We start from the raw sequence: 14,578 nt of genomic DNA, 5'->3' as shown, positions 1-14,578 counted from the left end.
GGGTCCTCATTCAAACAAATGGGGCAAATGAAAATTTGAACACTGAATAGATATTTAATTAAACAGTTATTATTTTAGGAGTAATAATGATATTGTGATTAGGTTTAAAAAGCTATCTTTTAGAGATGTGTACTGAAATATGAACATGAAATTATATGCTGTCTGGAATTTGCTTCAAAATAATATGATAGGAAAGGACTGGGTAGGAATAGAAACAGATTGACCATGAATTGAAAATTATCGTAGCTTAGTGGTGGGTACATGAGGAAAAATACATTATATTTTTCTAATCTACTTTTCAATATATTTGCAATATTCCATAATAAAAAGTTTTCAAAAATTCTATGACAAAATTTAAAAATCAAGCCATAGAGTGGGAGAGGTATTTGCCACTCATATAACTCACGAAGAACTCATATCCAGATAAAATATGCTGATAGGAGTGTAAATTGATGCAATCACTTTGGAAAACATTTTGGCATTATCTACTAAAGGTGAAAGTACGGATACCCATGACTCAGTTATTCCACTTCTAATGTATATACATCAGAGATGTACATGGATGTTAATGGAAGCATTATTTGTAAGTAGCCAAAAATTGGGAAACAATACCCATAAAGATGAAAATGAACAAATGCATTTTATCATATTCATGCAATGGTTTAATATATGCAATAAGATTGAATTAATCAAATCCATACATGAAAACATAGATGGGGTTTACTAACATAATTTGAGTTCTATAAGAAAAACCAGGGGCTGGCCCGGTGGCGCGGTGATTAAGTGTGCATGTTCTGCTTTGGTGGCCCGGGGTTCGCCAGTTCGGATCCTAGGTGCTTGGCAAGCCATGCTGTGGCAGGCATCCCACATGTAAAGTGGGGGAAGATGGGCACGGATGTTAGCTCAGGGCCAGTCTTTCTCAGCAAAAAGAGGAGGATTGGCAGCAGACGCTGGCTCAGGGCTAATCTTCCTCAAAAAAAAAAAAGAAAAAAGAAGAAGAAGAAAAACAAAGACCAAATGAGTAAAAGCAGTATGATTAAATTTATGTAAAGTTAAACCACGAGCAAAAGTGAATGGTTAGGGGTGCCCATATAGGCGATAAAACTATAAAGAGAAGCAAGGAAATAATTACTGTAAAATTTAGGACAGTGGTTACCTTTGATAAGAAGAGAGGATTTTTGTGATTAGTAAAAAATCACCTGAGGGGGCACAGGTGCTTGCAAAATTCTATTTTTTGACCTGGATTTGGTTACACGTCACATGGGTTTTTATTTTATAATTATTCATTTATGATTTATGCACTTCTATAGATGTGCTATAGTTCACAATTTAATGATAAAGGGAAATGCTGTTGAGATAGCTGGTTAACACTTTAGGATAGTATGAATTTTCCTAATCCTAAAGAGATACAGATGAATTAAACCTTTAGATGTAAAAAAAACGAAGCAACAAAAGTCTAGGAATAAGTAATAAAGGAAAAGTTAACTTAAATATACTTGCGGAATTAAGAAAACTTTAAAAAACATATCAATAAGGACTGACAAGGCAAGAAAAGGTATTCAACAACTAGATGGTATGAACATGAAAATTCAAGTTTTATGCAAGTGTGGATGAATAGGAAGTTTCCTGTACTGTTGCTGGGGATATAAAATGGTACAATGACTCTGAAGTCAAATCTAGCACAGCTAAGAATTTAACTAAGTAAACAATAGGGAACATGTTAAAAAACAATAGTGTAAGATTACTCACTACAATTTTTAAAAATTTCTTTACACAAGCTTTGTTGGTGAAAAGTAAGCTTACTTGAGAATAGAAAAACCAACAACCTGTAAACAACCAAAATGTTCATCAATAGCCAATAAAACCTAGTTGTCCATACAATAGAATAGTATGTAGGCATTAAAAAGGATCAGGTAGATCTAATATATACTAAAGAGAAATTTTGCCAAGATACATTGTTAACAGTAAAAAGACTATAAAAGAACACAAAATATGCGAAAATGTAAAAATATATACCATACTGTCAACCATGTTTACCCCTGGGTAATGGAATTAGAGGAATGATGGGTCCTTATACCTTCAGAACTCAGTGAAAGGCAGTCACGATGATTTATTGTATGTCTACTGGCATGTGTCAGTTTGGAAGTGGATGGGCAGGTGGAGAGAATGTAAAAGCCGACCACAAGGACATGGTATTTGCCCTCTAGAGGTTTCTGAGAACTTCACCTTTGATGATTTTCTGCTATGTGCCAAACACAGTGCCCAAAGCTAGTGTAGGCCAGTAGGCTATCCCATGTGACTTCTTGCCAGCCTGTGAAGTAAAGATTGTTTCTTACATTTTACACATAAGGAATCTGATGCTTGTCCATGATTAAAGAACAGTTCACCTGCCTGTGTTCTTTCCTCCATGCCCATTTGCCTCAATTATCAGCTGGTTCCTGTGGAGCCCATATCTGGGCTTCTTAATAGCTCCTTGATGGTCACCAACCATATAAGAAAATAGATACTGAGTGAGTGAGTACCCATGAGTACATGAAAGCCTGGGGTTCCTGATAGAACTTGAATTGCAATATTTTAAGTTGAATTATATATAAATATTTAAAAAAATATCTTAAGGTTGGCCATGGGAACCATTTTGAGAATCATAAGAAGGGGGCAGAGGGGCCCTCTTGTCTGGGGTAGTCACAAATACATGCCCGTATTAGTCAGAGTTCTCCAGAGAAGCAGGACCAATAGGAGATTTATTTATTTGTTCATTCATTTATTTTGAAGAATTGGCTCATGCAGTTATGAAGGCTGACAAGTCCAAAATCTGCAAGGTGGGCTGGCAGAGTGGAGGTCCAAGAAGAGCCAACATTGCAGTTCAAGTCTGAAGGCCATCTGCTGGCAGAATTCCCTCTTGCTTGGGGGAGGTCAGTGTTTGTTCTATTCAGGCCTATGACTGATTAGGTGAGGCCCACCCACATTATTGAGCACAATTTGCTTTGCTCAAAGTCCCCCAATTTAAAGGTCAATCTCACCCCAAAACACTCTCACAGAAACGTTAAGAATAACGTCTCATTCAATAATGGAGCCTACCGTGGGGAAGGAACAATGAGAAAAAATAGTTTTGTTGGCTTAATATTTTGATATGAAGGCCTTATTCCTGCTCTAACCAGAGTGCATTTTCTATGTTACTTGAACTTGTGTGAATAACACTTGCAGGGTATGTTCTCTGACTACAAAAAATTAATTAATTAGAAATGAGAAACACAAAATATCTAGAAAAAAACACCAGTGGTTTTTTTTTTTTTTTTTTAGCTTGGCTGAGTGGTTAAGTTAACACCTGTGTTTTAAGTAACACTTATAAGTAATCCATAGGTCAAAAAAGAAACTACAAGGCGAAGTAGAAATATTTCAAACTCAATGACAACATATCAAATTTGGAGGATGTTGTTAAAACAGTGTTTAGAGGAAAATCTGTAGTTTTAAATGCTTATATTAGAAAAGGAGAGAAATTTAAAATCAATGATCTAAATTTCCATGTACGGAAGTTAAAGAAAAAAAGGATATTGTACTCAACGTAAATGGAAAGAAAGAAATAGTAACAATAAAGGCAGAAACCAATGAAATAGAAAACTGATTTTTAAAAAAAGCAGAAAAGATTAACAAAGACAAATATTGGTTCTTTGAAAATATTATAAGGTCATTACACTTCTAATAAATGAATCAAGAAAAAAATAAAGAAATCACAAATTACTAACATCAGGGCTGAAATAGGGGACATCATCACAGAATGTACAGACATTAATACATAGTAAGGAAATATTATGAGTGACTTTATGCCAATAAAGTCAATGACATAGATGAAATGGATAGATTTATTGAAAAATAAAACTTTCCAAACTAATTAAAGAAGAAACAAATTTTGAGCAGATCTGTATCTATAAAATAAATAAATTCATAACCAAAAAAGAATCTTTCAGAAAAGGTTGTACTGGTGAAGTCTATCAATCATTTTAGAAAGAAGTAACACGTACATTATACAAAATCCTTCCAAAATTGGAGGATACAAAAACACTCTGCAACTCATTTTAAGAGCCCAGAATAACCTTGACACCAAAACCTGATATAGATTTTACAGGAAAACAATTATAGACTAATACCTTCGTGAACACACATGCAAAAATGCTCATCAAATTACTAGCTCATTATATCCATAAATATATAAAAAGGATGAGGACCAAGCAGAGTTTACCCCAGGAATGTAAAGCTGGTTTAACATTCAAAAATCAAGTAATGCATTCCATTTAATATCAGAATAAAAGAGAAAAATACATATTATCATTTTAATAGATGCATAAAAATATCTGACAAAAGTTAACACTCATTCATGATTTAAAAAAAATCTTGGCAAACTTCCTCAGTGATAAAGGGAATCAATGATAAACTTACAGAGAGTATACTTAGTGGTGAAATAGTGTACATTTCCCCCTAAGATTGAGAATAAGGGCTGGATGTTTACGCTCATCACTCCTATTAAACATTGTGCTTCATTTGCAGACGACCTGATTTTTCATGAATAAAATTCTAAGGAACCTACAAAAAAGCTGCTAGAACTAATTGAGTTTATCATCATTGTGGGATGCAAGGTCAATATGCAAAAAACAATTGTATTTCTATATACCAGTAGTGAACAATTGAAATTATAACTGAAAATTGTAATTAAAACAAAATCAACCTCATTTATAATAGCTTGTGAGTCTTGGAGATGGGGTTAACAAAATGTGCATAGAACATGTACATTAAAAACTACAAGACACTGTTGAGGGAAACGAAAAAAAATCTAAATGAATATAGACATATATCATGTTCATGGATTAAGAGACAATATTGTTAAGATGTCAATCCTCCTTTCCTAAGTGATCTATAGGTTTAATGCGATCACAATCAAAATCCAAGCAGGCATTTTTGTAGAAATTGACAAGGTGACTCTCAAATTTATATGGGTTTAGAATAGCTAAAACAATTGTGAAAATAAAGAATAAGTCTGGAGGACTCAAATTATTTTATGATATGATATAGCTACAGTGACCACGACAGCAATAGTAGGGTATGGAATTGATATGTAGATCAATGGAACAGAATCCGTAGTCCAGAAATAGACCAAAACATATGTGGTCAATTGATTTTCAACACAGGTACCAAGGTATCTCACTGGGGATCCTTGATCCTTCCCTCACATCATACACAAAAAATAATTTGAAATGGATCATAGACACGAATATAAAATTTGAAACTATGAAACTTCTAAAATAAAACATAGCAGAAAATCTTTACAACCTTGGGGTAGGCAAAGATTTCTTAGGTTAGACAAAAAAAGAGATCAGATCACAGAAGGAAACAATTTCATAATTGGCCTTGAACAAATTTAAAACTTCTGATTTTTGAACACCATTAAGAAAATAAAATAGCAAGCTAATGACTGGGTTAAAATATTCACAATGCTTATAGTTGACAACTAGCTTGTATCCAGAACATATATAAAGAACTCCTAAAACTCAAAAGAATAAGATAAATAATACAATAAAAAATGGACAAAATATTTGTATACAAATTTCACAAAAGTAGATATGCAAACTGCCAATAAGCACCTGAAAAGATGCCCAACATTGTTAGTCCTCAGGCAAATACAAAATAAAACCATGTTGAGATGCCACTCCACACCTAACAGAATGATTAAAATTACAAATACTAATAATGTCAAGCATTGTGGAGGATCTGGAGCAACTGGAATTCAAATTTTGCTGGTGGGAATTTTTTTTACACTTATCTGCATTAATTTCCAAAATTCAACCATTCTGGAAAACTATTTGGTAGTTTCTTAAAATTCTAAACATATGCTTGCTATAAGATTCAGTCATTCTACTCTTAGGTATTTACTTACAATAAATGAAAACATACTTCCACAAAAATATTTGTACATGAATTTTCATTGCAATTTTGTTTATAAAAGCCTATTATTGGACACAATCCATCAACATGTGAACAGCTGGAGAAGAAATGAGACCCTCAGTCCAAAAGCCCTCTAGAAACTAAATCCTGCCAACAACCTTATGAATTAGGAAGTGGACACTCTCTCAGTTGAGCTATAAAATGAGACTGTAGCCCTGGTCAACACCTTGATTGTAGCCTTGTGAAAGACCTTGTGGGAGAGCCACACAGCTAAGCTGTGCCTCATTTCTTGACCCATAGAAACTGTGAGATAATAAATGTTTGTTGTTTTAAGTCACTAAGTATTAGGGTAATTTGTTATGCAGCAATAAATAACTAAACACATACAGTCGAATAATAAAAAAGAACAAACTATTGATGCAGGCAATAACATGGATGAAGCCAGGCACAAAATAATGTATACAATATGATTCCATTTATACAACATTCTTGAACAGGTAAAACTTATCTATAGTGATAGAAATCAGATTAGTGGTTTACTGGAATGAAATTTGTTGGGGTCTTGACTGCAAAAAGGCATGACTTTCTGGGGTAACGTAAATGTTCCATATCTTAAATGCAGTGATGATTATTTGGGAGTATGCACTAGGTAACATTCACCACTCCTTTGAAATATACTCTTGATACGTGCACATTTTATTGTATGTAAATTTCATCTCTATAAGTTCTCTGCAATGGAATATGAGCAGATGCAGAGCGTGCAATTTCTGTATCACTTTTTAAAAGGGAACAGTTTGCCTACCACTACTCTCCCTTTCCTCCTTCCTGTGTCCTAGAATTCCGACCAAGTGTAAGGACAACACTCTAGGAGATAGCAGTCAACGAAACAGAAGGCACCTGGCTTCATACAGCAGCCAGATCCACCTCCTCCAAAGTCCCTTTCTATCTCTGGACTAATTCGTATGAGAGAAATACATTTTTCTTTTGTTTGAACCATTGTATTTTTGGGGACTCTATGTTATAGTGGCTTATCCTGTATCCTAAATAAAGGGAAAGGAAGAATTTTTCTACGTCACTTTTTTCTGATGTGGGAAAATTAGCTTAAAATGAGTTCAAGGTATATGTTGTGCACGTTTCCTAGTTTGCTATTTGCTATTTTTGTTTCTGGTGTTTTTATGTATATAAATAGCTTGTTTTAATATTGATTATACAAGTATATTCAGAAATAAGAATTGATTATATTTTATCTATTACATTCTATGTTTATATGTGTATATATGCATATAGATGTGTATTAGAATCTCATTGAGCATACTGTTTCTAATCTACTTTTCTATTATTTAAAGTGTAAGTCATGAAAAGTTTTCTTTATCATTAAATACCCCTTTACAGCATATTTTCATTGTTTTACAAGACTCAATTATATGAATAGGCAATAATTTCTTTAAGTCAATCTATATTTGCATATTTTGTTTTTTCCATTGTTCTGCTTATGTTTGTTTTACTACAATGAATACCTTTATGCCTAAATCTTTCCAAACATTTACGATTTTTTTCTGTAGAATAGAACGGAAAAAATTAAATGACTATATCAAACAGTATGACTCTTTCTAAGACTTTTAATAATTACTATCAAATAGCCCTCCAGAAAGAATGTACCAAATTACATATCCACCAATAGTGTGAGAATTTTTTTTAAAGTTTAACAATTGACTATGAGAAGAATGATGTCAGTTTGTTTTGCATTTAGGGAACTTTTTAATAAAGTATAAAATACATACGTAAAAGTGTCTAAATCATAAGTATGTAGCTCAATGAAATTTTGCAAACTAAAACCATTTACCCAGCACTCAAAGCCAAACCAAGCCAAACCCCAGAACATCACCAAAACTGTAGAAACTTCATTCCAGTCACTACCCAAGGCTGCCGCTCCCTTGCAACATCATAGATAGTTTTCCCTGTGTTTGAACTCATATAAACTCATATACATACTCTTTTTCACTCTGGCTTCTTTATCTCCACATTATGTTTGTAAGATCCATCCCCACTGTATGTAGTTGTAATTTGTACATTTTTATTGCTGAATAATATTCCACTGTATAAATATACAATTTACTTATACATTTTTCTGATGAGGAACTTTTGGATATTTGCTAATTTTTGGCTTTTTACAAAGTGCTATTATGAACTTATCCAGACACACCTCGTTTTATTGTGTTTTGCAGATGTTGCATTTTTTACAAGACCCTCCACCAGCGAAAAGATTACAACTCGCTGAAGGCTCAGATGATGCTTAGCATTTTCTTTAACAAAAAGGTATATTTTAAGTAAGATATTTACACTATTTTTTTAGACACAATGTTATTGCACACAGTAGACTACAGTATAATGTAAACATAACTTTTATGTGCACTAGGAAAACAAAAAATTCACGTGACTTCCTTTATTGTGATATTCGCTTTATTGCAGTGGTCTGGAACTAAACCTGCAGTATCTCTGAGGTATGCCTGCATGTGTAAATGTTTGGTAAACCAATGCACACACTTTTATTATGAGTACATGTAGAGTGAGATTGGTGGGCCATAGAGTATACATATGTTTACCTTTATGTATTCTGCCAGACAGTTTCCAAAGTGGTAGTACCAGTTCTAGTTGTAGCACATCCTCGTAAAACACTTGATGTTGCTGTCTCTATTATTTTAGACAATCTAGGAGGTGTATAGTGGTATCACATTTTGGTTTTAATTTGCATTTTTCTGCAAACTAATAAACAAGCATATTTTCACAAACTTATTAGGAAGTTTGATATTCTGCTTTTTGGAGGTCTGTTTTAAGGTGTTTGCCCATTTTTCGATTGGATTGTCTGTCTTTTTCTTTTCATTGCTTATTCATTTGTAACAGTTCTTTATACATTATAGATATGAATCATTTGTCAAATATATGTGCTCCAAATACCTTCTAGTTTGTGGCTTGCTTTCTTATTCTTTTAATGGTATCTTTTCACGAACAGAAGTTTTTGATATTAAGTGCAATTTATATTCTTTTTTGTCCCTCATAATTAGTGCTTTTTACGTCCTCTTTAAGAATACTACCTCCAAAGTCACGGAGATGATCTCCTGTGTATTTTGCTTTAGAATGACATTTTCACCTTTCCCATTTAGATCTGCAATCTACTGGGAGTTTGTTTTTTTTTATTATTTAAGGTGGAGTCAACATGCATTTTTCACATATGGACATCCAACTGATCTGCTACTACTTTTTGGAAAAAATATATTTTCCCCAGTTCACTGCACTGTCATCTTTGTCATAAATCAGGTGACAGTATGTGTAGGTATGATTCACAGATCCATATACATGTAATGTGTACACATATATGTTAACCTTTGAGACAATATCATACTATTTATTCACTATTTACTCACTGTAGCATTGTATTAAGTTTGGTATCTAGTAGTGGAAATATTGGTGCTCTCCTTTTTTTCAAGGTTTTCTTGGCTATATCCGGCTCTTTGCATTTTAATATATATAGTTGGAATCTGCTTGCCAACAAAGAATAACCTGTTGAGATTTTTATATGGATTGCATTGAATTTATAGATCAATTGGGGAATAATTGACAACTTTAAAATATTGAGTCTTTCAATCTATGAGCACAGTATATCTCTACACTTATTTAGGTCTTTTTTAATGTTTCCCAAAATTATTTTATAATTTTCAGTGTAGGTCTTGAAAGTATTTAATTGGACTTATTCCTAGATAATTAATTTTTAATCAACTTTATTGGGGTATAATTTACATATAAAAAGGTACATACATTTTAACTATGTAATTCAATGATTTCAACAAATGTATTTGCCAGAGGAGACACCACCCCATCAAGATACAGAACATTTCCCTCAGCTGAGTAAGTTCTGTTATGCCCATTTTATAGTCAGAAAAATCTCAGCCTTCAAGTGAGGCAAACACTCATTTGATCCAATTTATATCAATATAAATTAGTTTTGCCTCTTCTAGAATTTTATAAATGGAATCATACAGAATGCACTCTTTTGTATGTGCTAGCTTTCCCTGAATATAATATTTTTTGAGATTCATCTGTGTTATTGCTTGTACCAGTAGTTTGTTCGTCTTTATTGCTTAGTAGTACTCTAATGTATGAATACATCACAAGTTTTTCATTCATTCACTTGTTGATGGACAGTTGTATTGTATCCACCTTGGGTCTATTATAAATGAAATTACTATGAACATTCCTGGACAAATCTTTTTGAGGAAATCTGTTTTGAATTCTGTTTGGGAAAATTCCTAAGAGTGGAATTTCTGGGACATGTGATAAGTATAATTTTAACTTTTCAAGAAACTGTCAGAAAGTCTTTCAAAGTGATTGCCTTTTCACCAACAACAAATGGGAGAGTTCCAGTTGTTCCATATCCTCAAAAATACTTGAGATTGTCAGACTTTTTAATTTTAGCAGTTCTGAGGGGTGTGTAGTGGCATTTCATTCTGTTTTTTTTACATTTCCCTGATGACTAATGAGACTGAGCATTTTTCCATGAGCTCATTAGCAATTTGTATGCATACTTTTGTGAATGTTTGTTCAAATCTTTTGATCATTTTTATTGCATTGTTTGCTTTCTTATTTTAAATTTTAAGAATTCTTTATATATCTTCTGGATACAAACCTTTTTCCGCTTACACATATTGTAAATATTTTCTCCAAGTTTCCCACTTCATTTTCTTAACCATATCTCTCAAGGAGCCTAAGATTTTAATTTTGGTATGTCCAATATCTACGTGTGCTTCACTACTCCGCCACTACATCTTTATTCTGGAAATCAGATAATGCAATTCTCTATATTTGTTGGGGTTTTTTTCAAAAATGTTTGCTCTGTTCTAGATCCTATGTATTTCCACATAAGTTTGGGGGTATGTTTGTCAAGTTATGCAAGATGCTTGCTACAATTTTGATTTTGACTGCACTGAATTGATAGATCAACTTGAGGAGAATTGATATCCTAAAGTACTGGATTTCCTGATACAGGACCATGGTTTATCTTTACATTTATTTTGATCTTTAGTTTCTTTCAGCAGTGTTTTGTAGTTTTCACTATATATGTTTTCTACATATTTTCTTAAATTTGTTCCCAAGTATTTCATGTTTTTGGAAACTATCATAAATTATGTACACATATTTATATACACACAATTTGAATTTCCCATTAGTCATTACTAGCATACATGAATACAATTGAGTTTTTGTATATATATCTATAATTGCAACCCTGCTAAATTAAATTCTTAGTTCTACAAGTTTATTGTAGATCTCTTAGGATTTTCTAAATACATGATCATGCTATCTGCAAATAAAGACATACTTATTGCTTTTTGAACCAGAAAGCTGTGACGGAGTTTTTGTTGTTTTAGTTTGGAAAATCCAACAAGGCTCTGCTGCGCCTCACACTCACCGGCTCACCTCCTGGAAGGGCCTCGTTAATCTGAGGGCCCCTCAGAAGAGAAGCCATCAGCTGCCCTGTCCTTTCCCAAGTTCTAAAAACGTAGCTGCCTGTAGAGTCTATATTTATATAATGACTTATTAGAAGAGACAGGTGGTTGGGTTTTTTTTCCCAACTATAATCTTGTTTTTAAAATAAAAATAACTTTCTTTTTTCATTTTTAAAAAAGTACATTGATTTTTTTTGGTTTAATGTGAAAGGAACAAAAGAGACATATTATTAAAAATACACTCTCCTGGGCTCTTTTTCTGACACATATCTCCTACACATGTTTGTTGTTGCTAGTGCCATGGGGTCTATTCTGACTCGCGAAGACCCTGTGTACAACAGAGCTGAACACTGTCGGGGCTTTTTGCGCCATCCTCTCACCTTCTGGCACTGTAGCAGACAATGCTCTGCTGCTATTCATTGGGTTTTCCGTGGCCAATATTTTCGGAAGTGGATGGCCAAGTACTTCTTCCTAGTCTGGCTTAGTCTAGAAGCTCTCCCGAAATCTGTCCAAGATGAGTGACCCCGGTGGCACTTGAAACACCCATGGCATAGCTTTCAGCATCACTGCAACACCCAGTGCCACAGTACGCCAACCAACAGAGGGCAAACGGGTGATGTGGTTCCCTGACCGGGAAAGAACTGGCGGGCACCCTGGAATCCAGTGTGTGAAATCTCAACCACTAGATCACAACTATGCATTTCAGTGGAAGGAAAATGGAGGCCAGGCATAGCAGAAAAGACAGCAGGTGGAAGGAGGCTTATCCTGGGAGCAGAGGAGGGGAAGAGGCAAGTCCCCAGAGAAGTGGCCATGGCCAACAGGCCCCTGAGAAGACTCTGCCCTTCCAGCCCGGGAGAGGCCCAGGAATTCACAAAGGAGGGAGCGCATCAGGGCATCAGAGCCCAGGCTGGCGCTGTTCGAAGGGACGCGGGGGGCCGGCGAGCTACGCGGACCCGCAGACCCGGCGCGGCCGCTGGGCGGGGCTGCTCCCGGCAACGGAGGCCTCACGTGACCGGCGCCGCCGACTCGCGCGCCTCGCTCCCGCGTCGAGCCCGGCGTCGCTCGCCCCCTTCTCGGTCCCTGCTGCCGGGGGCGGCCACGAAGAGTAGGAGGCGGAGGGGGAGCAGGTAAGGGACCCGCCGGGGTTCCCTGCGGTGGGTGCGGGAGGGCGGCCGCGGCCTGCGGACCCTCTCGGGGTCCAGCTGCCCCAGGCGGAGGTGCGCAGAGCCCGCAGCCCCCACGCCCCCCGCGGCCCCGCGTTGGGCTGCAGACCTTGCGGGGAGGGCTGCGCGGCCTGAGGCGACAGCCTTCGGAAACCTGCCTCTCGCATCGCCGCGAGCTTTTGCGACACCCCGCCGCCCTTCCTCCTTGCTGTAGAAAATGGTGGTCCGCGTCGGGGTTGGGGGGGGGGGCGCAAGGGGGAATGGCTGGCGCGGGTGGCTGGTTGGGAGCCAGGGGGAAGCGGCCGGGGGTGGCGGGGGGCGCCGATGGCTCGACTGCCGCAGCTCCCGCCCCGCTGCCCCCACCCGGCCCTCTGCAGGTCTGCAGCTCTGAGGGTCGCGGCGGCGCACTCGCGGCGAGAATCGGACAGAGGAGGAGACGACGGCAAGGATAGGCCCAGGTCGGTGCGGGTGCGGGCGCGGGGAGCGTGTGGGAAGCCCTGAGACCCCAAGTCCTCCCCTCAACCGCGTCCTCCATTTTGGTGTCGCAGGGGCCTGGGGAGGGATCGGCAGGGAAAATGGTGGGTTTGGGGCGGGGGAGGGGAGAGGAGCGAGAGGGACGGGGGAGAGCTCGGGCTGGGGGCCCCCTAGAGGGCGCAGGGAGCCGCTCAGGTGGGAAAAATAAAATTTGGAGAACTCTCTGAACTCCTGGGCTCTGAATCGCAAAAGGTGCATAGTAGGGCCTCTGTCCTCGGTGCTGATCAGCGCTCAAGAAAATAATCCCTTCTCTTGTCTCCTGCCCCTAGGAGCAATGGCGTCCAAAGAGGAACAAGCAGTAAAAAACCTCAACATGGAAAATGCCAACCAGGAAAATGAAAAAAAGGATGAAAAGGAACACGATGCTAGTAAAGGAGAGCCCTTGGCCCTCCCTTTGGAAGCTGGTGAATGCTGTGTGCCTAGAGGAAATCGTAGACGGTTCCGTGTTAGGCAGCCCATCCTGCAATATAGATGGGACATGACCCAGAGGCTTGGAGAGCCACAGGCAAGGATGAGAGAAGAGAATATGGAAAGGATTGGGGAGGAGGTGAGACAGCTGAGGGAAAAGCTGAGGGAAAAGCAGTTGAGTCATAGTTTGCGGGCAGTTAGCACTGACCCCCCTCACCATGACCATCATGATGAGTTTTGCCTTATGCCTTGAATCCTGATGTTTTCCCTGACGTTAATAGGGAGACACCTGCTTCCTAAACTTACATGTTCGTGATGTACCTTTGTTATAAACCTTTTGGTGTCATTCATTTCTGGTGGGTCTCCTATTACCAGCTTCTAACTGAATGTTGTGTTTTTGACCCAGTCTGTAAGTTTCTGTCAGCAGGGAAGTTTTACCTATTGCATGGAAAGATGCTCATTATATATTGTGAAGTTAATAAAGCAGTTTAAAAAAACATTCTCTGTATTCTTTTTTACTTCGTCTTATATATTCTATATATGGACACAGTCTAAGAGTATATAAAGCATAAAGTTAAAGTGTTCATCTCTTTATGATAGTAAGATGAATAATTTTGACTTATATTTTCTTTTTCAAAACTGAACACATTATTTAATGAAGGAGCTTGATCACCTGATAACAGTAATGTGAGCACTTACTAAACACTGTGACAGAATCTCCTTTTTAGCTTTCTCCTGGGTCTTTTATTTAAAAGTATAAACCTAATGATAAGAGACAAATCTCTTTAAAAATCGTATCTATTAGCAAGATTAAGATAATAATTACCTCCCAGGGCCACTGTGTGTGCTTGAGGCACTAGGTTTGTGAGCTTTCACCAAACTCTTGTTCCTACTGGCATATGCATGACCCAACCCTTCAGATATTCCCGTCAGCTATTTGGGGAAGTTCCCAAAGCCAGGTCTTCCCTATGCTCACAAGTCCAGTAGGCTAAGGAGTAGGTAGTTGCATTAGTCTGTTGCTGTGCCCCATTCCCATCC

The 14,578-nt window shown here is 37.3% G+C and overlaps 1 protein-coding gene across 1 annotated transcript; it reads left to right on the top strand.

The window, feature by feature from the left end:
• The first annotated feature begins 12,425 nt into the window (after nt 1–12,425).
• LOC106823039 (protein BEX1) lies at nt 12,426–14,039 on the top strand. The gene is made up of 3 exons (XM_044764118.2): nt 12,426–12,562; nt 12,976–13,056; nt 13,402–14,039. Exon 3 carries the CDS (start codon nt 13,407–13,409, stop codon nt 13,791–13,793), a length of 387 nt encoding a protein of 128 aa, XP_044620053.1. The 5' UTR covers nt 12,426–12,562; nt 12,976–13,056; nt 13,402–13,406; the 3' UTR covers nt 13,794–14,039.
• The last annotated feature ends 539 nt before the right edge of the window (nt 14,040–14,578 follow it).

The sequence above is a fragment of the Equus asinus genome, chromosome X (genome assembly GCF_041296235.1).
Source record: "Equus asinus isolate D_3611 breed Donkey chromosome X, EquAss-T2T_v2, whole genome shotgun sequence".
Classification (NCBI taxonomy): Eukaryota; Metazoa; Chordata; class Mammalia; order Perissodactyla; family Equidae; genus Equus; species Equus asinus.
Note: the sequence above shows the minus strand (reverse complement) of the source record. Positions and strands in the feature narration are given on the sequence as shown.

Bases quoted from the DNA above. Each gene is read 5' to 3' on its own strand.
- LOC106823039 (XM_044764118.2), top strand. From the start codon at position 13,407: ATGGCGTCCAAAGAGGAACAAGCAGTAAAAAACCTCAACATGGAAAAT.